The sequence below is a fragment of the Teleopsis dalmanni genome, chromosome 1 (genome assembly GCF_002237135.1).
Source record: "Teleopsis dalmanni isolate 2A chromosome 1, ASM223713v2, whole genome shotgun sequence".
Lineage (NCBI taxonomy): Eukaryota > Metazoa > Arthropoda > Insecta > Diptera > Diopsidae > Teleopsis > Teleopsis dalmanni.
Genome location: NC_051846.1, coordinates 199,194,984 through 199,217,969, shown reverse-complemented (window position 1 = coordinate 199,217,969; position 22,986 = coordinate 199,194,984). Strand labels below are relative to the sequence as shown.

Genomic DNA, 22,986 nt, shown 5'->3' with positions numbered 1-22,986 from the left:
TGCTATCTTTATAACTAATAATTATTTTCTTATATATTTTTACTATGCAAACATTAAATTAAGTTAATGAAAAGAAACAAGCCACATAGATTTCTTCTCTTTTCTAATCAGTCTCAATATTTTACATAAATTCTTTATAATTGCATTTGCAATAGCATAACCCGAGATAATATAAAAAATGAATGAAAATTAATAATATGTATAAGATACAAATTAATATCTAGTATCGATAACAGTTTCTTTGTTACCACTAATCTGTATTACTTCGTCAGCCCATTGGGACGTCTTTTTATTTTTACCCAAACTATCGCAGAGACACAACTCACTGCCAACGAAGGCTGAATTCATGTTTCCCTGCAGATTGCCATTGGATATAATGGAAACTGAAGGTGGACGTGAATAATCTTGACCACTCGAGTCTCTGGTACAGATAGTATTAATTGAAGAACGTTGGCTCTCAGGGTCTGGTAAATTAGATGGTGATAAATTGGTTATTGGAGCAGTAATCGTTTTGGGGCCACAATCTTCACAACATTCCTCTCTATTAAACAAATAAATCAATGCATTTATAACCAATAAACAATAAAAGTAAATTAAAATTCTTACTCTTTTTCTTTTTTCTTGCACGTCACAAATGATGCAAGTATAGCCAATATAACTATGGCTACTGCCAAGCCGGAAAGTCCAGCAATCATTGTCATCATTTCATGTGGTTCACCATCTGAAGTCACTTTAGTAACTATGCAAATACAAAATATAAATAAAATAAAATTAATAAAACAAAACAGTAAATTAGTTAATATAATTTTAGCCAATAGCAAATATCATAAATTTATTTCATATAAGAAATGTTTTAAAAACGAACTCTAAAAAATTTTTTAATTTGTCGAAAGCTTTGAAATGAAAAAGCACTAAACTTTAGCAGAGCTTTTTAACAGAACTTTCGATCATGAAAATTAACAGAATTCTGTTATACTACTGCAAAAGATTTATGAACAAAGAATTTGTGTTACACACTGTGTAACTAATGTTATAAATAAAAATATACCTATTATTATTTGTATTTATAATACAATATATATAATTTTATAATAATTATATATCTATAACACAAATTTTAATACATTATTGCGCACTCTCAAAAATGTTATGATAAGTGTTCTACCACATCTCGTCATATTTCCGAAAAAAAAAAATTTACTGAGCTCACCTTTTGGTGATAATATGTATATATATATAGTATATATATAGAACTACTTATACTTAATGCTGCTCAGTTTAATACTAGCAACGCTAAATACTTCAAGATCAGTCAACAGAACTCTTGTCAATAACATGTATTTATAGAAGTTTTTTAATATGCATGGCAACTCTGTTAAAGCTTTTATTTAAATATGCATAAGTTCAATTAAATTGTCTAAAATAGGTGAAGCTTCTTATATGTCTGAGCACCTGGTATTCTTTTAGGAATAAAACAACTAGCGTGTGGTCAAAATTGAACATCGGAAACTTAATTTTGAGTCAAAACTTGTCATAGGCAATCATACTACTAAATTCAAATCAATAATTTTTATAGAAAAAAAAAACAGAATTAATAAACATATTTTATAAACTATACCTACTTAATAAATAATTTATTTTGAATTAATTAAGATAATTTTACAAATATATTTTTTTTAAATTATATAAAAAGACAATTTTTTTATTTTTAGTTTAAATAATAATATACAACAATTAAAAAAAAAAAATTGATTTATAGGTATAATATTCATCCATTACTTAGTGTTAGTCAAAATAAAATAATCAGTTTTTTGAACTACACTCTGAACTTAAACATATTAACCAATAAAACAAGATAAAAATGTTTGGTTGTCAAAAAGCAAAATTCCTATATATGAAGCAATGGTCTTGCACATCTTGTAATTAATATTTCGCTTTTTAATTACGTACATATATGTTGTTAAAAATTATCTTTTGAAAATATACAAATGTGTAACGCTTTATAGAAGATTATTGCAAACAAAAGTCAATTAAAATTCCGGAGACATATTGAAATACAATATATCATTAAACAGAGATGCACCGACTAACTAGTACAGTAAACAGTATTAATATTTATTTGGTTTTTTTTTTTAATTTAAATTATCTTTCTTTATTTATCTTATTACTATAAGATCTAATTATAATATGAAATTATTATTTTACTAATGAAAAAATTAATCATAATAATAATTTTACTTTGAACATTGACTATTACAAGTTCTGGTAATTCTACTATAATATTTTAGTTTATATGTAAAACATCATAAACTAGACAAAGAAACAAATATTGAGCTAACTATTCTAATATGAAAAATGAAGAAATTTTATGAAATAATGCCATTCTCTAGAAGCAGTCTAGTTAAATTCGATGCCAAGACAACCAAGAGATTCTCAAATTTTTTTTTTTTAGTTTCAACATTCGCAAGACCATTAAATCGACTGCAGTTACAACAACTACAAAATAAAAGAGTTCAAAAGTACATAAACATATATGTATACATACAATATATAAAGTTCTTGATATATGACACTGATAACTGATATGACAGCAGATCGCGAGCATAACTGACGACTGAGGTATCATAGCTTTTTGATAACGAAAAGCTAGTATAGCAAAAAGTATATTTTAATATAATATGTATGGTATACAAAATATAGTCGTCTTGTGAATCATTTGTCAAATTTTTGTGAATGACAAACCCTTTTAATATTTCCCAACCCCATCCAACTTCCACTACATCACTGAATAAAAGGCAATTGATCTTATTTTTATACTTGTCATCAAGCTAGCATATATAGGTACCTCATATACATGTAGATAAAAGACTATTAATAGTGTTTCGAAAATTATTTTAGTTAAAAGAGCACAAATGTGAAAGTAATAATTAAGAACACTTCTTCAATAAAAAGACATACCATACATTTTATATTGCAAACGTTTTGGAATGTGCTAATATATTTTCATATGAGAATTAAATGAGTAGTATAAAGGAATTTTAAAACTTTAGTCCTGATGTTAACAATAAATCTGTGCCTAGCAAGTATATATACTGACATTTTGGTATAAGGGTGTGTCTACGATAAATGACACATAGATTGTTTGTATTTTTGTAGATATCTCATTCTCTAGAGGTTTAGTACTCTATACTGCATAGTAAACATAGTAAAGTTCAACTCTAGGTACTTGCAGTTAATGTTACTACAATACATGCATTCCCAATGCTAAACTTAACTGCATCAGTAAAATCTATTTATTTTTCTGAGTATGTCATAAAGCTTCCAATATCGATTTTGAAAAGTTCTGCTAATAGAGTGGTCTTCAAAAAAAAGTTTTTTAAAAATTGTAATCGTAATTTTTTGCTAAACCATTACAAGTACTATATCTGCAAAACAAAACATTGATCATTTGTTTTACACCTCTTGATATTGACCTCAAAGATTATTCGTCAAAACGTTAAGTTTTTGCATATATATATATAATTGATTTGGTATAAAGGTGAATCTAAGACAAATTTTACGTAGATTATCTATGGATCTATTGATATTCTATAGATGTTGAGAATTTTGCAATATCCTATTTAGTTCTTCTGTTAGAAAAAGTTTTTAAAGAAGGGTTTTAATAAAAGCGCGACTGCTTGAAAAAACTGTACTTCTGTAGAATAAGTAAGAACTTGTTAATTCTTTCTCCTTCTTCTTGTCAAAGTAGGTTAAGATTGTTGGGGTTACAAATTCCAAATAGCTATTATACAGTTCTACATATATCATATTAATGGAATAATTATTATAGTAGTAACATTTTTGAAGTGACATGTTTTTTGATATAGTATTATTGCCCCAATTAAGACAAACATTTAAAAAATTTAATACAAAATGAAATAAGAACCTTTTTTTTGTGACCGAATACATTTTAATTTCAATAAAATATATTATATATAATGTTCAAGTTTAAAATAAAGTTTTATTTTAATTTTTTATAATTGTCATTAAAAATAACTGAGTATGAAATCAACTTTGAAGTCAACTTAAACGAGATACATATTATATAAAAGTCTGTATAAAAATATATTTACGCCTTAATAAATTTTACGGCATGACTGTTAAAAATTTTTTATATTGTAAGATATACATAACTGCTACTACTAAGTTTTAATCAGTTTAATTAAAATATATTTAGGTAAACAACTTTCAATTTTCTCTTCAATTATTTCGTTAGATCAACTTTAAATTCTAATACGCAATGCTAATAAATAACTGCCAATTAAAACAGAACGAAAGACAACAGAACGCATTATTTTGTTCTAGACGCATAAGTTTGCAGTGACAACGATTTTAAAGTTTTCATGGGAAAGTTGTATCTATATTATAGTATATAGTATATAAAATTTTGCAACGGAACATGTTGTATTTCATGTCGGAAATTGTATCTATTTTTCACGGGCAAGCCTTTATTTTACAGATGATTGCCAATTTGCACAAATAGCTTCTAGCTTCGCCAGACAGTGGCTAACAGAAGCTATTTGTGTTCGAGTACTCACTTTCGAAAGGTAATTAAACCTTGCCAATCGAGCATGGCCATATTGGATGAAATCGAATTACTGCTAGCAAAAAAATTGTCGCCAACACAATTTATTGACTTCGAGAAATGTCAAAATATGTCAAAATAATATTATAAAATTTGTGTAAATAAAATTAAAAAGTATTAGAGTATTTTTATAAGAGTATTAAAAACGATTGGTTTTAAAGAAAAATAAAAATAAACATTTTTAAAAAAAAGTAATGAAACTGCGTGCATGATTTGTTAAAATTTAATTGTTATTATTTATCATATTTATTTATTTTTATTTATTTGTATACTTTTTATTTTATTTGTTTTTTTTTTAAACATCTGTATGTATGAGAATGATGTCTCTATGATAAGTAATTTCAGTTATCAAGTTGAAGTTCACGATCATTGATAGAAAAAATAAAAATCTGCTAAGCGATTTAGATTTCATTGTAATTACGAATGCCGCTCGGTTGTGTTATATATATGTTCAGCAACAATATAAATTTTAACAATTTAATTGATAAATAAAACCCCAAATTAACAGACATATTAACAGACACATTAGCAGACATATTAACAGATACATTAACAGTGTATTAGAATTAAGAATTAAAAAAATCATAAAATTGTAAATCATGTTAATTGGCGTAATTTTTCAAAGCACTGGCATAAGTTTTATTTGGTTGTTGACATTTAAATAATAAATTTGATTTATTGCAGCGGAAAAAGCTATTAAGTTTAGTGTTTAAATCATGAGCTAACAGTTAATTGTACTCTACAATATGTAATAAATTTTGATTTATTAGTTTTTTGGAAATTAAAATAAACGAATTCTTAAAATTAAATTTAAAAATTGAATATGGAACTTAAGATACCTAATGTAGTGTAATATGATGAACTGTTCAATTATTAAATACTATATATTATAATATATATATAAAAATATAACAAATGATTATAAATTAATACATTAAAATGAAATTTTATATTTTCTACAGCACATGGGGTACAAACGGGTTACGATGGCGTATGTAATTACAGTTTGACCAATCACACACAATTCCTACTCCAATTATTTTGTTAATCGACTTTGTCAACCTGAGTAACCTAGAGAGAAATATAATCATCAAACAGAGGGATTGTGTAATTAAACTTTAACGTGAGAGGTAGTTCTGTAAACCAATTTAAAAGTTGAATAAAAGCATCAATATAAAATATCTGCACAATAATTACACATTTGTTCTGTGTTTACCAAGCTTTGGCTTATAGTAGAATCGAATTCTCAAGAAACTGTTTTCTTGCAGTTTCTGGAGGCCTATTATCGACCTAGAAGCACTAATACATATATCATTTTCAATAATAATGTTTTTAGTGTCTTTTTTAATATTTGATTTATAATATAATAACAATACTATAATTAATAATACTAATAATATTATTTTATTTTATACGTACTTCTTGATTGCGGACTACTTATTGATTTTGGACAAAAGATTTGTAAAATTTGTTAAACTCTACTGGATGAATCCAGTCTTATCTATACAGGTCTGTTGCAAAGAATGTGGTATTAAAATGAAAAACCCAAATAAAGTTAAGTGGAAGAGTATCTATAAATCAACTATATATATAACCAACCAACCTACTTCCTAAAAATATATTAGTTTAATATCCTGGGCAGTAGATTAAAAGAAACCTATCTTATCTATACAAGTTTGTCCTGAGTGATATGTGATATTAAAATTAAAAATAAAGCAAATTATGAGTGTTGGAAGAGACTCTATTAATCAACTACTATAACCAACCAACCCACTCCCAAAAAATATATAAGTTCAGTATCCTGGACAGCACATTAAAAAAATCTAGCTGGTATTGGATCGACAACTCAGTGAAAAATAACACATGTAAGTTAGCAATGTAGGTCAGAGGTTTTAGAGCCAAATCACGAGTCATCATTAAGCACATTAATAAAACAGGTATATAGTAGATATTAATTATAAGGATATATATTAAACATATAACAAAAACTTTATCCTAATTTAAATTAAAAAATTTTATATATTTTCCGAATATATGCTAAATAACAATAAATGATAATAGCAACAAGTATTTGAAATATACATTTCATATTCATTTAATAAATTTGAACTATTCGATTTCGAACTGTTTAACATAAAAGAGGTGTGTTAACATTGAACTAACAGTGAACGATTTTCGCTCTAGAAGCAGGTGTGTCAAGAAGAAGCAGACAAGACGGCGCTATTTTATATTCCGTATTTCTCTTTAAATTCAATAAATTTTATTTTATATACAAAGTTTTATTTTTGCATATTTATTAAAAGTCTATGTTCACAAATATATCAACTCTTTTTGTCAATCCAATATCGATTTTGGTATTATTATTTTAATTTAAAAAAAAAACTGCTATTTAGCACAACTTCTTATACATTTCCGTGCAGATTAGACTTTTTTAAGATAATAAAATAATTTCCTTCTACAGCATTTGCCTACCAATTTATTTAATGAATCGTTTTTAATAATGAACAGAATTTTAATTCAATAAAACTTCAAATGGACAAGATCCACGCTTTTTAATCCGAATAAAATAATTTTAACACGCAATATCTTAAATTAAAAAATTTAGCATAAATTTCATACTTAAGTGACAAAAATGTTGCGAGAATTTAATAAATTTTAAATAACGAATTTTCGAGTATATAATTTAATTACTCAACACTTTTTTGAAGCTTAATTAAGAATTAAACTGCCATAAAAAAAAATTATGATGAAGTATAATAAATTACACATCTCACAGTTATTGTTTAAAAGGAGTATTTTTACAAAATATTTTATAATCATTTTTGGCTGTAAACCCCGCATTTGGTTTTCGTCTATATTAGGATTTGTTCTACAAACAATTCATACAATACAATACATTTCATATCCATAGATAGATCTACGACAATCAAGCGTCGCTTCGTATGAACATTGGAATTCCACCATTGATAAGGGTAGTGGTATGAAACGGGGTATAATACATTATTTAATTATTTAAAAATTATATACACATATTTTTTTCGCCAATTGGACAAGTTGAAACCATCTAATGCTATTTATTTGTCTAGCTATGCGTATATTTTGTACAAACAATATCTTGCAAAGATTAATCCCAATTTTTTTAGAACATTTAGGCATTGAACTCTTATTTGAACTAATTAAATCCATTAACTATATCTCCTTATATCATCCTCTATTGCTATCCAAGCAAATATTTCTTGAATATTAAAAGGGACATCAATGATAATTAGTTATAGAAAGCACATGGAAAATATTCAATATAAATGTTTCATTTCTTTAAGTTTGCCTAAAAGTTGGATATAGTAGCTTCAAAAAACCTTTAATCATGTACGATTTTCTGCTAATCGCCACATCTTTCATAAAGGTCATAATCGCCAGTACCATAAAAGTTTTAGTTTTGCTGTTCTATTTTCTTGTAGATTCCAATGAATCACCTTTCAACACATTTTATCAGGTGGTTTATCAATATGGAACTATACAGATCCCTAGCCAGAAATTTACTTGGCGGATGACTTTCAGATATAATTTTTATCTTACTATTATGATGCATTAATAATGAATATACATATGTATAAATTATAGTCGTTTGTACTGCGATCGGTTTAATGGGGAACGGGAACTACCTATGAAAGCTCTAGGGCATCTACCATCTCCTAGCAGCATTGTACATGAAATGTATACAAACAGCTTTAAATGAAATACAATAAAAACATTCGCAACTCAAATTATGTGACGCCTGCTACATTGGGAAGAGGAAAGAAGAACAGCTGCAATAATATAACAGCAACGATGAAAAAAGGGTTAAAAGGGTTCGAATAGTAATGAAAAGACAACAAAAATTTTAGTTAATTTATTGAAATTTGGCTGTTTCGAGTATAGCCAAGTACTCATCTTCATCAGTAATCTTTAGGAAATATTCGAATTTTTTATTCAGTTTATAGTCCGTACATAATTTGTTGGACTGCAAGTATTACAAAGGTGATATCTGTCCATGATTGTTACAACTTTTAGCTTTTAAAATTTTTCAAGTGTGCAAATGAATTTTGTTAGCAAATAAAATTTCTGAAAATGTTACTTTAATTGTTGAACACATTTTTAGTATGTTTGCAATTTGTTTGTTGCAAAATGAAAATCAATTTATAAAAAATATTAACAATTATTTTGTATAAATTTATGAATGTTTTTATTTTCGTTTGCACTAAGTTCGAAGACAATTGATTGCAAAATTGCATATAAAACACACCCAGAGCGGTTGGGGTTTTTCAGAAGTCCGAAGTCAGAAGCCTTCAAAATCGTGTAACTGTTATTAGTGTAAAATTTCATGCTAAGAACATATAAGATTTCATGTACAAGTCAAGTGTAACGTGACTTGCACATATATTTCCTCTTCGACTTCCATCAAAACACAACAGTTTTATTGGCATCCAATGAATATAAATTTCCATTGGAAGATAAATAATTATAAAATTGATACTTAAATACAAATCTGACAATCAACAATTTAAAAAAAACTGAGTTTCACACGATTGAGCGGCACGAATGCAATTAGGCTTAAAATACATTATTTCATTGTTTAGATTACCTAACGCCCTTATTGCACTTAAAAAAGTTCATAAATGATATAATATTAATTGATGATTACAAACATTATACATTTTATATTATATATGCCGTAATAGTTACTTAATATGTAAAAGTAGTTTAATTCATATATGAGATTTACGGGGCTCATTGTTATTGTTAGTTACTGTTACTACTCAATTCTGGTAAAACGGAGGGGACGTACATATGATTTACAGAATTTTTCACAGAAAACTTGTAATTTATAAAATTATTTATATTACCATAGAGCCATAGAGTAGAGATAAATACTTCATTAATAACTACTAATAACATTTCGAAAATATTTCTTATCAACATGTTGAAAATATTTAATTTATTTTATAAAAAGTAATTACAATTTGCAATGTTATTTACATAATCAAAAAAAAAAGTTTTCAGAATAGTTTTACGACATTAAGACTTATCTCCATCAAGACTTGGACAGTTTACAAAACAAATTACAAATTACAAATTGCATTTTCTATTAATTACTTACACAATTGTTTAATTATTGAAATTTCAGTGAAAATATGTTTTTAAAAATGGATCGGTAAATATTTGTTTTTAATAGTTTTAAGAAAGCTATTGCCTATTATATCGTGAATTGTAGTATAGTATGTTTAACGCTCTTACTGATATTTGTTTCAATTAATTGTTTTGTAAATAAGAGCAATAACAAATTGCAACTATTACTCATTTATTTGGTTTACTTTAAAATAACAGAACTAATAATTATAATTTAAATTAAAGAACTACTACTTAGAAAGTCATGCTAATGTTACTCCATGAGTCGCATGGGCGAGACCAATTTTTTGTGAATATAAGTTGTAATTTAACGTCAAATTTTTCAGACGGAAGTGACTCGTGGAGCAACATTATCATTACTTTCTCAGTATTACGTTCCTAGATTAAAGAACTATAAAAAGAAAAAAAGAACTACAATCATGCAAATGCTCAAGAGAACACGATCCGTGAATCTTATTTAAAATAATATCTTCAATAAACTTGACCTCATTATTGAATATCTTGCCGACGTCCATCAGATTCAAAGAAGTATTTAATATTTTCTTACTATAAGACAGATATACAAATAAAGGAAATGAAAAAACAAACATAACCCCAATTGACCAATAACCAGATGGATTAATGAAATAAATGATAACGTACTAAAAAAGCAAAAAAGTGACAAGAATGGGAAGGTACTTAAAAGAAAACATAGGTAGTAACAGATACAGGTACTATTAAAAAAATATGTTGAGTAAAGATACTTAAACTTTGAAAAAGTAGCAAAGGTACCCAAAGAAATTATTTGAAATAATAATAAAATAAATAATAATAAAATATTTTATATTAAAAGAAAATTTTTTTTTAGCTGTACGCAGAGCAGTTACAATAATAAATGTACAATTGCAGTACATTCATAGCATATTTATACATTAACATATATACTCTTCATCTAAGTACGACAGTTTTTTCACTTATAATTTTTTGGAACAAAATTTTTTCGATATGTTAAAAATATGACTAAAACTTTTAAAAATGTTTTTTTATTTGCTATGTGTTCCAATCTTAAAAACCCAAAGATACAGAGTTTTTGTATACAAATACATTACAGGAATAGCAATGTAGTCAAATAAGATAAGAATTTAGAATTAGAAATAAACAGGGTACCAGTTCCCAGCGTAGAGGAGCACTGTGACCATGATTGATCTTTTGTGCTGCAACAAACCTTAACCGAACAGAAAACATTCCGCCTTCCGAATGAAAGCCAGAATGTCAGTCGTTGAGGATATAAAAATAAGATACAAAGAATATAAATATGTTGAAATATAATAATAAAATTAGAACAAAGTTATATATAAGTATTCAGTTGTACATGATACTGTAGGTAGGAAATTATATCTAAATGCTATATATGACTTCAACTGATATCGGTAGAATTTTTTTTTAGAGAACATTTATTGGCGATGTGATCTCAATGCGGGTGTTATGGTCATTTACGACAGAAACTCAAATTAAACAACCATGAAAGTTTATAATCTTAATAAATATCTTTCACTACAATAGACCCTAATCAAATGAAAATAGTGTGCTTTGACAAAAGTCAAACTATTTTATTTAAGAACCTTAGTAAAGCTGCAGTGGATAGAAATGATCTCGCTGAATGTAATTTTTTTTTACAATTAAGAAACTTACTCAATCAAGGTGAATCCTACAAATCAAAATATGCTTTAAATGGAAAATGAATAATTTTTACAGTGGGTTACCGGAAATTAATAATGGCATGAACGAAATTAATTAAGAAATATATAATATAATGTTATTTTACAGTACTATTTATTTTATTAATAATTAGCATGCTAAGATTTTACGAGTTAAGGGGTAAGCAACAAATGCAATTTTTAAGAGAAGAGATGAAGAGAAACTAAATAATTTGATGAAGATGAAGATAAATAGATAATCTGCAACCAACATACTATACATAAATTAAGGATTTTAACTAAATGAAAATAACAAATCATCGTTAACGTGAATGAAATTGCCATTGATGTACAAAGAATATAGGCAATAACAATATAGACGATTATAGACTGATTCCTAAGATGGCACTAAAAAGATAAAGATAGCTTTTTATATATCCTTATATATAGATCTTTATATAAGATGGCTCTAACTCCATAAAGATAGCTCTTTATATATCTTAACAAAATAAAATTTAACATACTATAAATAAATTAAAAGACTTATTGTACAAATTCACAAAAAAATATATTTATATTTAATATAATTTATATATATATATAGTCATATAGATTTGGTGTTTAACTAGTTATTTTGTTTTCCGTATCGCTATTCTAAAGTTATAAATAGGCAATTTTTTATTTGTATCTTTCAAATCGTTTACCGATTTAAGTGTTTCCGGCACAACCACAATACAGTAAGCGCTTAATCATTTTAATGCATCACAGGCGGCATGCAACAACTCTGCTAAGTATTGCACTATAATGTAATATATGTAATATGTAATATATAACAAACTGAGTAGAATTAATTGAAATAAATAAAACTATAAGTACTTATTAGTGCAGATTATTATAATTATCGCTTATGTGCACATTTAATAAAAGAGTATTTGTGTAATTTAGTTTTTTTTAAAACTAGATTTAGTTTATAAATTTTCAAAACATATATTTAAACAATAGTTCGTCTATTAAATTAGACTTAATTAAATTGAATTTGATATATATTAAAAACAAAATTATTTAGAATCAATGCTTTATGCCACGGCTACCTAAAAGTAATGGCGATTTGTTCTTTAACTAATTAATTAATCTCAATATATTAATAATCTATTAATGAAATTATTTATTAATATATATAAAATGTTAAATTTTCCTACACATTTATGTTCAATATATTTTTAAATAGTTTAAATTTTATTGACCCTATCTTCTTAAGTTGGAATCAAAGAAAAACTGAACAATCTGTATGTACTAAGTGTAGTTCGAACTAAATTAATGTAATAATATGTTGTAATAACTTCGCTTATCTTAATTCAGTGGAATGAATAAATGAACAATTGAAGTTGGCGGAATCTTGAAGGTCTTTCTGACTTTCATTAACAACCTTTTTGATTTTATGGTTTCGTATAATGATGGATGAAAAATTGGATAACTCAACAACACTTTCAATATCTGAAAATTGGAACACTGACATGCTTTTAAATGGTTCCGGATGTTTATATTATGCTAATGTAATAAAAGGTTTTTTTAATATCATATAATAAAGAAAACCTAAACCTACATATAAACAATCTATATAAGTCATTTGAATAGCTATTACTATATCTGAAAAAACTTTTTTGTCTATTGATTGTAACGCATAGTATAACATTTATCAAAAACATTGAGATATGATATGTCAATATTTTGTTGCATATATGGTACGCTAATATTATATGGAAAGCATTATATTTAGTTAATTGTAGTATGGTTTCATTATAAAAATTCCACATTATTAATACAGTATATTTAAATGAATTTACTTACTTGAATCTTCAATTATAAAACGTTTGGCACTTGTTCCTTTTAAGAAAGATTCCATTTTCGAATATAATTTTTATGTTCCAACGTTTAATCGAACTTTAATTAATAAAATTATATTTTTTCCCCTTTGAAAGCAAATATTTCTCACTGCAAAAGCAAATCTGAAACAAATAAAGTTTAATTATTTTTAATTAAGCATTAATTAATTAAATAATTAATAATTAATTATTAAAATGATTTATTATTTTATTCTATAATTATTTATATATTTATTACTTAATGATTTTATTAAAATGAAATATCCATATTAAATATCCATATAAATTAATATTAAATTAAATTAAAAACTTAAAAAATAAATCAAAAATTTAATCAAATAAAGAAAATCAAATCTTCTTTTCTATATCTATAAAAAATTTATTATATTTTTATTATTGTTATTATTATTATTAATTTATTTATATTTTTGTTATTATTTTAATAGTCCACATATATTTGCTTTTAAAAAGACTTAATAAATCAAAGTAATTAATAATAATCAATGATTAATTATTAATAATTAAATAATAATTAATTATTAATAATTAAATAATAATTAATTATTAATTATTAAATAACAATTAATTATTATAATTATAAATAATTATATTTGATTATCTAATTATAATTATATAAAACAATTTTTCATTGATTTCAGGATTAGAATATTAATACAAACACACATACATATATACAAATAAATATTTTATTGAGACCAATTATTGGATTTTACATGCTTTATATCAATTAAATACTTGTCTCCGATCTACTTTATATGTGTATAAATATATATATTTAATATCAATTATATTTTTGTCGAAATCGCTGACAAAATATGTATAAAAATATGTGTATTTATTATTATGTGCAAATGTTATATATTTTTCTGTGTTTCCATTATCTTTGCCAACTTAATCTCCTTTAATTACGCTTTAATGCAGAATTAATTAATTATTCAAAGTAATAAAAAAAAATAAATTGCCAAAAAAAATGATAAAATTTGAACTTTTGCACTTTAGTTCCTACAAAATTATTTAAACTTTTCTTCAGTATAAAAACTTTTTTAATGGCCCAATTTTTTTTTATTAATTTCCAAAATTACGTTTTATATATAAATTCCCTACAAATTCATATAAATAAATTTTTAATTAAAATAAAATAAGTCATCACATTTAATTAATAACCACAACGAAATAATATATAACTGAAGTTAAAGCAGGCGATTTTAATATATCCTTTGTACCAAATAAATTTTTTTTTAAGAATTATTTATATTTTTATATAAGTTATTATTTTATATAAGTTATAAAAACACCGGCAGAATTTTAAACACAAAAATTATTTCTAATATAATAATTTTTTTACTGCATAGTTTTTTAAATAAAGAAAAATAAATTGTTTATAATTATAAACTTTTTCAGTATAAGTTAATTTTTAATTAATTATTTTATTATTATTCTCACATAAACTGTATTATGTTTATACACTAGTTGTTAACTTATTATTTTCCCTTGTAATATTGTTTAAAATTAGTTTAATCGGGATTATATATTGTTTTCACATATATTATTGTATTATTTTATTTTTAAATAATTTAAATAAATTCAATATAAAATTAAAATTAAACACAGAAATTTGTGTTAATTTGCGAATTGTTATTGTGTTTTCACATCAAAAAGTAATAAATATGTATTTTTCAATTATATTCAAAACCCAATTATTTACATTATAGGATCGGTATTTATTAATGATTTCGCATTCCCTTTAGAACAAGATTAATTTTTTAATTAAGAATTTTAACAATTACTATTTCATTCAAAATATTGCCCCGAAGTTGGGGCGCACTTTAATTTTATTTAAATAGGCACTCAAACTCAAATTAAATTTAGCATACAAAAGCAGCTGCGAATAAATTATATTAAATTAAAGGAAATTTTCACAGCATTCTTAATATATTATTTCAAATTAAATTTAAATTTAAATATTTGCATGATTATTTTTATTTTCAAATTAATTTTAAAGTAATTCTCGCACCATAAATCGGAAATTATGTCCTTTAAAGGATTTTTTAAAACTTTAAAGAAATATTTATTTACCTTTATTTTTTATTTTTTTTTTTTTTAACAAAACGGACACTTTTAATATTACTTTATTTTTTTAAAAATTTAAATTATTTTTTAATGCTTAGTATTTTGGTAGTTTAACGATCTTCAATCGTCGAATACAAGTGATCGACTAAAACTGTGAAGTGCGCTTCGGTATGTTTAAATAGAGAATGCGAGTATTTGCGTCTAGCAACGCTTTTTAGGCTTTTATTTTTTCTATAATTATTTTGTCTGTTGTTATAATTTTTTCTCACATAAAGCATTGAAATTACTCATAGTAATTATAAAATAATAATACCATAACTTTTGTAACTTTCGATACTACAATTAATAAATAATAGATTGGCGTTGATTTGTTAAAAAGAAATTTCCAGTTCAACACGAGAAAAAGAAAACAGATTTTTTATGAATCTTTGTACTCTTGAAGATATGTGTTTTATATACATAAAATCCTTACTAAAATAATTTGCTATAAATAATTATTGTACAATATGTACAAAATACAAACAATGCATACAAGTAATCTAACAGTAACAGAAAAACATATATGATACAAATAACAGCTCCGAAAGATAACGATTTACGTATATCAAGAATTAAAAACAGAGCAAGAATATAAATAATAACAGAAGTGGCCTTATAAAACCAAATGTTTGCAGACTAACAACGACAAACCAACAATCAAAGTCGAGAATTCCAATTCATTGCATTGAATTCAATAATAAAATTATTAATATATAGGAATAGGAATTAACGGGGTACCAGCGCCCAACGGAGCGAAGCACTGCGACCATGGTTTATCTTTTAGGCTGCATTATTAATATATAAAATAATGATAATATATGAAATAATGAATTTGACAAAACAAAACTTAACAAAACTTTATATTTGAAAATTAATTAAATGAAATAAAAATATATATAAAATAATATATTATTCTTAAATAATAATCAAATAAAGAAGAGATAAAATTATTGATTATCTATAAAATATTACAGTGGTACTCACAATATCTGGCATAATGTAATAGTTCAACAAGAAAATACATTTTGAGTACATGTAGTTTATTATTGACATTTGATAGGGTTATCTAGTTACTCGAGATAACCCTACTTAACTAGTTACTCAAGATTGTGAATACATCTTGTATATGATTGGTTACTATATAATATAAACATATAATATTGTAATTTAATATCTCTAGTACCATAGAAACGATGAACCAAAGTAACAACAACAAAAGATATTTACTCGAATTGTATTTTGTTTTCTAGTACTTTACAATATTATCATATTAATCAATTACTAAGTTCTTTACTCCAGATCTTGAGTACCACTAATATAAATTTATTTAAAAGCATGTACTAGGATTTTGCCTGACACTGATGTATAAAAAAAAGATATATCTGTATCTGGGCATCTTATTTCGGATAAAGACCTGAGACTCGATACAGTACGTTCAATACTATAATTTGTTTAGGAAATGGGACTTTGAATTTATATAAAAAATGCAATAAATCTATTGATTGCAAAGCAAAAAAAATGAAATATTAATTATTACAATAATTTCAATACTGCAATTTGTCGAGGAAATGGGACTTAGAGAAATACTTTAAATTCGTGAAGGAGAGTTGTAATAAGCCTATAGATCATAATGCAAAAAATATAATGTTAATTATTCTACTATTTATTCATTTAAATAAATAAAAATAAAAAACAAACTATAATTTATGTTTAAAACAAATTATTTTATGAACATTTCAACTATCTTCGATAGTCATCTTCAGGGAAACTAACAAAATATACAATGTAAAATAGCGGGAAAATTAAAAAGAAAATCATATAATAAATGCAATAATAAAAACAAAAAGAGAATAAAAATTATAAAAAGTAAATAAACAATATCCTGTGTCATGTCTTTACAATATTCCTATAAGCCTGGGCACAGTTGTCCGTATCCGTTTTATAATTTAGTCTTTTATCATCCGGAATTTTCAGTATTAAAAGTATTTCCAGAAAGTATCTTTTATTTTATTTTCTTTCTTAATGTAAGATCATGTAAGATTCATGTTAATTATTACAATAATATTGTAATAATAATAATATAAATTATTATATTAGACGAAAATAATAATTTACATTCAATAATAATTGATATGCTAAATAAAAACGTAAGTTCAAGTGTCAAATGTATAGAATTATAGTCGAAATCTAGTATGTTTGTTTTAATTAGATATCTTAATAAAATAATATTTATGACATTTATATATTTAACCTTAAATGATAACTAATAATTAATGATAACAAAACCTCATTTAAATAAAATAAAATCTTGTTATTCGGTATACGTTTTCAATAAAAAAAAAATATTTTTTATTTATTTATATACGATATTATGATTATTATTTAAGTATTAAAATATTTTTGATAAAAATATTTGATTGTAGTTAAACGGTACTTCAAGATTATTTTAATTAAAATTTTGTATAAATAGGTTAAGATTTCACAAATGTATAGATTCTATCGCTACAATATACTCGTATAGCTCTGCATTGTTAAAATATGTAATCAGAGTCTAACTGCAATAGATTAAAATAAAAAAAAGTAATAAATAAATGCAGAATAATATGTTTCGACTACTATGAGTTGTATCTTAAACCCTACACAATCTACGGGAATTAATATTATAGATACAATACATTTTGAATTAAGATAAAAAATATTTTATAGACGTATTTAGAAGAACGTAAAAAAATTGTAGAAATAGAAAATCAATAGGAGATAACAAAAGTAAAATATGTTTTATATATTATATGTTATAAAATATATTATGTATTATATATTATACATTATACATTTTATTTATTATATAATGTATATTATGTATTATATATTATTATGTTAAGACTAGTTGAGTCAGTGCACTTGAGCACTTTTACTCTCACAGTTAATAGTGACATTTCTTCATAATCCCTCTCTACACCTGGACTGGATTATTGTTTATCACTTCATCACACTATGCAAGAACTAACCGCAGACCTACATACCTCCCCGACGAGTCTGTAACCATTCTATTAAAATATAAAATGCTCTGCCTAGAAATTATATAAGATTTTATTATAAAAATAAGATACTTATAGTAAATAAAATAATAAAAGAATCAAGCATTTTTAGTTTAGCATGTTTAGCTTGAAGAATTTTTAAGAGAAATGAATATGGGAAGATATAAGAAGTATTTTGAAATTTAAATTTAATTAAATTAATAAATTTATTATAATAAAAATTTAAAATATTTTAGTATCTATCTACTAAAAATTTTAAATTAAATAAATAAAACTTATTAAAATAATAACAAAAGATCTTGAAACATTTAAAAGAACTTTTCTGATATTCTTACTAGATGTGTTCTATAAACTATATAATCCATTCTTGATTAAAAATTTAAAAATAGTGGAAATGATTATTATAAAACATGTTTAGACAGTTTATGGATTAAACAATAAACAGAACAGCTCTGTACTTTTATAATTATATAAACACAAATGTTTGTACTTAAAAAACAATTAACTCAACAGGAGGTTTTATTTTGTTAAAGACTTCGCCTATTAAAAATTGCAAAAAACAAATTTCACAAATAGATAAATAATAAAACCTTAAGTAATTATAATTTGTTATAATTATAATTCTGTTTTTTTTCTAAATTGTGCTGATTTTTGTTACTGTGAATCATATCAAAAATAAAACAGCTTGTCTTCAAGACTGTTCTAGACTTCAATTCAATGAAAATATTTATAATATTGGATCTACGGCAAAGTATATGAAATAGACAATAAAGATCGCAGGGATACTATCATCCTGTTAATGTGTAATTCTCAATTACACTATGCTTAGAAACATTTATTTATCCAAAACCTAAAGAGATCAAGTAAATAATGTTCACTAAAATAATAGAAACTCATACCATAGAGCTAAAACGTTAACAATAGCGTTATTTCCAAAATGTAAAGCTAATTAAAATAACAGCCTTATCTCAGTAGTATAGATAAAAAGACTGTACTTTTAAAAAAATTTTTTTTGGCAAGTAATAAACCAAGAATGGAATATCTGTTAGTTATATCTCATAAAATAAACCTTTAACAAATTCGAAAGAGGATAAATGCTATATGCTATATCCCTATATACCATACATGTATTTTTTATATATTATTTTTATCTATTTAACAATTGAATTATCACAAATGAAGAATAAGAACAAAAACATGTAGATAAGGTTATGTTCAGAGGGCGCGTGCTGACAGTAATCAGCACTTCCACTCGGAGGCATATATTGCCCATTGTGATGCTCTCAAAAATTTTGCCGGGAGAGGGGAGTTGCTAACCTTTATTCTCCTTGTTAAACCATTTGGCTTTCCAGATGAAGTTGATGAGATCCGATAAGTTTGCTTTCGTTATCTTCTCCATGCCAGTGAAAAAACGATCCCCAAGACATTGAAGTCGCCTTGTTTGCAGTCCTGGACAGAGACACTGGAACTGGTTGATAGATTCTACCTTCTCTTTATCTTGGCAACTCCTGCATAATCCACTTGTTGGAACTGGCCACCGTTGAAATATAGGCACAATGGCATAGGGCCCCGTTAAGTAAGTTCACGAACTGCAGGATTGCTGAAGCCTAAAAGGTTTTCATTTTATTTTTGTCCAAACTAGGCCATAAGATTCTTCGCGGTTAGCCCATAAATTGTTAGTCACCGTATTGTTAATTTCCTCTATTATTCTAAATAGTACACATATCGGTGTTTGTATTGAAAGCTCAGCCTCTCTTGTATACAGTTCAGAAGCTCTTCTGACCATCTCATCTGCTAGTTCATTCCAAAGAGAGACCTTGTGATGTGTGATGCTCATCAGTAAGGCGCGATATTTTAATACAATTTTGGATTTAATCGTTTTATAATCATTTGCTTTCAGTGCGGCCTGACTATCTACTAAAATCGTGATATTCGAAGGACGAATTTTACTTTGTTGTGTAAGGTTGGCCGCTTTTTCGATAGCATATATCTCGAACTTAAAAAATTTTAAAAAATTAACTAAATTTATTTAATTAATTTAAAAATAATTATATTCAGAACAACTAAATTTTTTAATATCAAATTTTGAAAGATCTAGAACTTAAATTTGGATTCGAGCTGTGAATATTAGTCGTCATTTAAAATATATCTAAATAAAGTAATTAAGCTAATTAAACTGTTTCGCTGCATTAGAAATTTATTTTATTTATTAATGCACTTTATATTAAAAATGTTATTTATTTTTTGTTTACTGGTTTAAGATAAAATCACTGTATATATTTTTGTTAAATAAATGTATGGCAAATTAGTCAATTAAATTAATTTAAAAAGTTACAATATTGTTTTTTTTTATATTTAAACTATTTGTTGAAAAAACACATCATGACGTATTATAAATTTTTTTTTTGTGATTTATAATTATTTGTTTTTTTGTGCACAGTTTAATAATTTGTGCAAATATAAGAGAATAATAATTTAATAGATAACATACACTGTTATACGAATTATAAACTTCATGATATACTAACCCTTATTTGCAATTAAATTTTTTACTTTTTAATGTTTATTGCAATTTTTATTCATATATTCTTTAAATATGTAATAATATTTGTATAATAAAACGATTAATTTAAAAAAATTAAGAAAAAAAATGGTTAAAAGATATATACATTTTAATGATTCGGTGTATTAAATTATATTAAATTATATTATTCAAAAATTTTGTAGCTTTTTACAATTGTTCAAATAATATTTATAATTAATATACATACAACATTAGTATATTTCCATTGTGTTATTACTTATAAATTTTAAGTTAAACTGCACTTGACTGTATCAAAACCCTGTATTACTATTATTGTATCATTATTAATAGTAATAATATTTATTTTGCAATAATTAATTGATAAGTTAAATCAGAAATAAGTTCAATTGAGTTTACTGCAATTGAATATTGTATAAACTGAAGCCACACGTATGAGATATTACGAGTAAATATTATTTGAGATACAAATGCTTTGAACCACTTGAATTTAAAAATAAACTATTGGCGTAGTGACAAACAAAAATATTGATTAAAAGTTAAATTATTGTGACGAAAATAGTCTCAAATTTCAGTTCTAATCTCTAATGTTTTGTCTGATATACCAGTAGGCATCACGTATTTTATAAATAATAATAATTTCCCAAGTTTCCGGTCAATACTGGTAATCTATACAGTCTAACAATGTATACTGATAATAAAATAGTAATATATTATATATTAAAACTACGTCATAATGGATAAGTTATAGATTTTACTTGATTAAAAGAAACTAGTAAAGATATTAGCTTTGACTATGCCGAAGCTTAAAATACAGAATTATGAATCGACATTAATATAGAATATATTAAAAATAATAATATATAACACAAATATATATAATATCCTATCCATATATATCTATATAATATCTATATATAGTTGAAGTTGGAAAAGTATTTGGTGTCGATAGCAGAACACGTAATATAGAATAATATATTGAAATCGGAACCAATCGATAAGCACGCAATTGAGAGAGTAATCTCCCAATTGCGTGCATTCATTGGCATTGATAAGTTGTCAGATGATTTGTATAGTAAGTACCAAACTCGCCTAGGAAATCAAACTCCCTCATTGAGATGTCCGTAGAGATATCAGTCTTGCAGTAGGTTTACTTTACTTAACCATGCTAGAAGACTAAATCTCCCTTTCATTCAACTCTGTCGCAGTTATGAAGAGTACGATGAAAATATATCACATCTACATTGTTTCTGTTCAGCACATGCGTAGCGCCGCCTTATCACTTTAGGTACTTTCTTTTTTGAGGATCTTGGCGAACTACATACCTTCCCCTATAAAGCATTATAAACTTTGACAAAGGTTCCAAGTGCTTCTAACCATTGAGCTTTTTTATACGATAACATAATGGGTCTATACCCCTAAGTCCTATCTATCAGCTCGTCCACCGATTTGGCACCCAAAAATTGTAAACATAATGTATAAATTAAAACTTTTCAATTTGAAATTAATTCTAAAGCCTAAACCACATTATTTCTGTAACAAGTATTTTCTCTTATTCTCTATTTCTCTCCGAAATTAATTAAATTACATTCACCATCAGTTCTATAAAATGTCATTAATGTGTCTTCAAATATTATTTCATGAATGTCCTTAATGTTTACCAGTTAATTTATTTACTTTAAAACTATGTTTCGCTACCTAGCGCTCACAATCTATAGGGTGACAATTTGGTTGTTTTTAGAAGCTAAGTCGAAATTCAACTTTTATATAAATGTGTCCAGAAATACGCAGTTATCGACAGCTATAAATTATATTAATAAGAGCGTTTATGACGTTATATTTGCCATTATTATTATTATTATTATTAAAAGAAGGGATCATACACTGCGACCTAAAAGATCTATTTTGCTCCTTAGTCGGATTAGAG

The 22,986-nt window shown here is 25.0% G+C and overlaps 1 protein-coding gene across 2 annotated transcripts in view; it reads right to left on the bottom strand.

The window, feature by feature from the left end:
* Nucleotides 1–8: 8 nt before the first annotated feature.
* LOC119671240 overlaps nt 9–22,986 on the bottom strand; it is a 28,604-nt gene continuing 5,626 nt past the window's right edge. For both annotated transcript variants that reach the window (XM_038081780.1, XM_038081779.1), the window contains exons 2-4: nt 13,315–13,472; nt 607–739; nt 9–541 (exon numbers count right to left, since the gene is read on the bottom strand). In XM_038081780.1, coding sequence (XP_037937708.1) covers nt 214–541; nt 607–739; nt 13,315–13,369 — 516 coding nt within the window. In that variant the 5' untranslated portion in view covers nt 13,370–13,472 and the 3' untranslated portion in view covers nt 9–213. The remainder of the gene's footprint in view (nt 542–606; nt 740–13,314; nt 13,473–22,986) is intronic.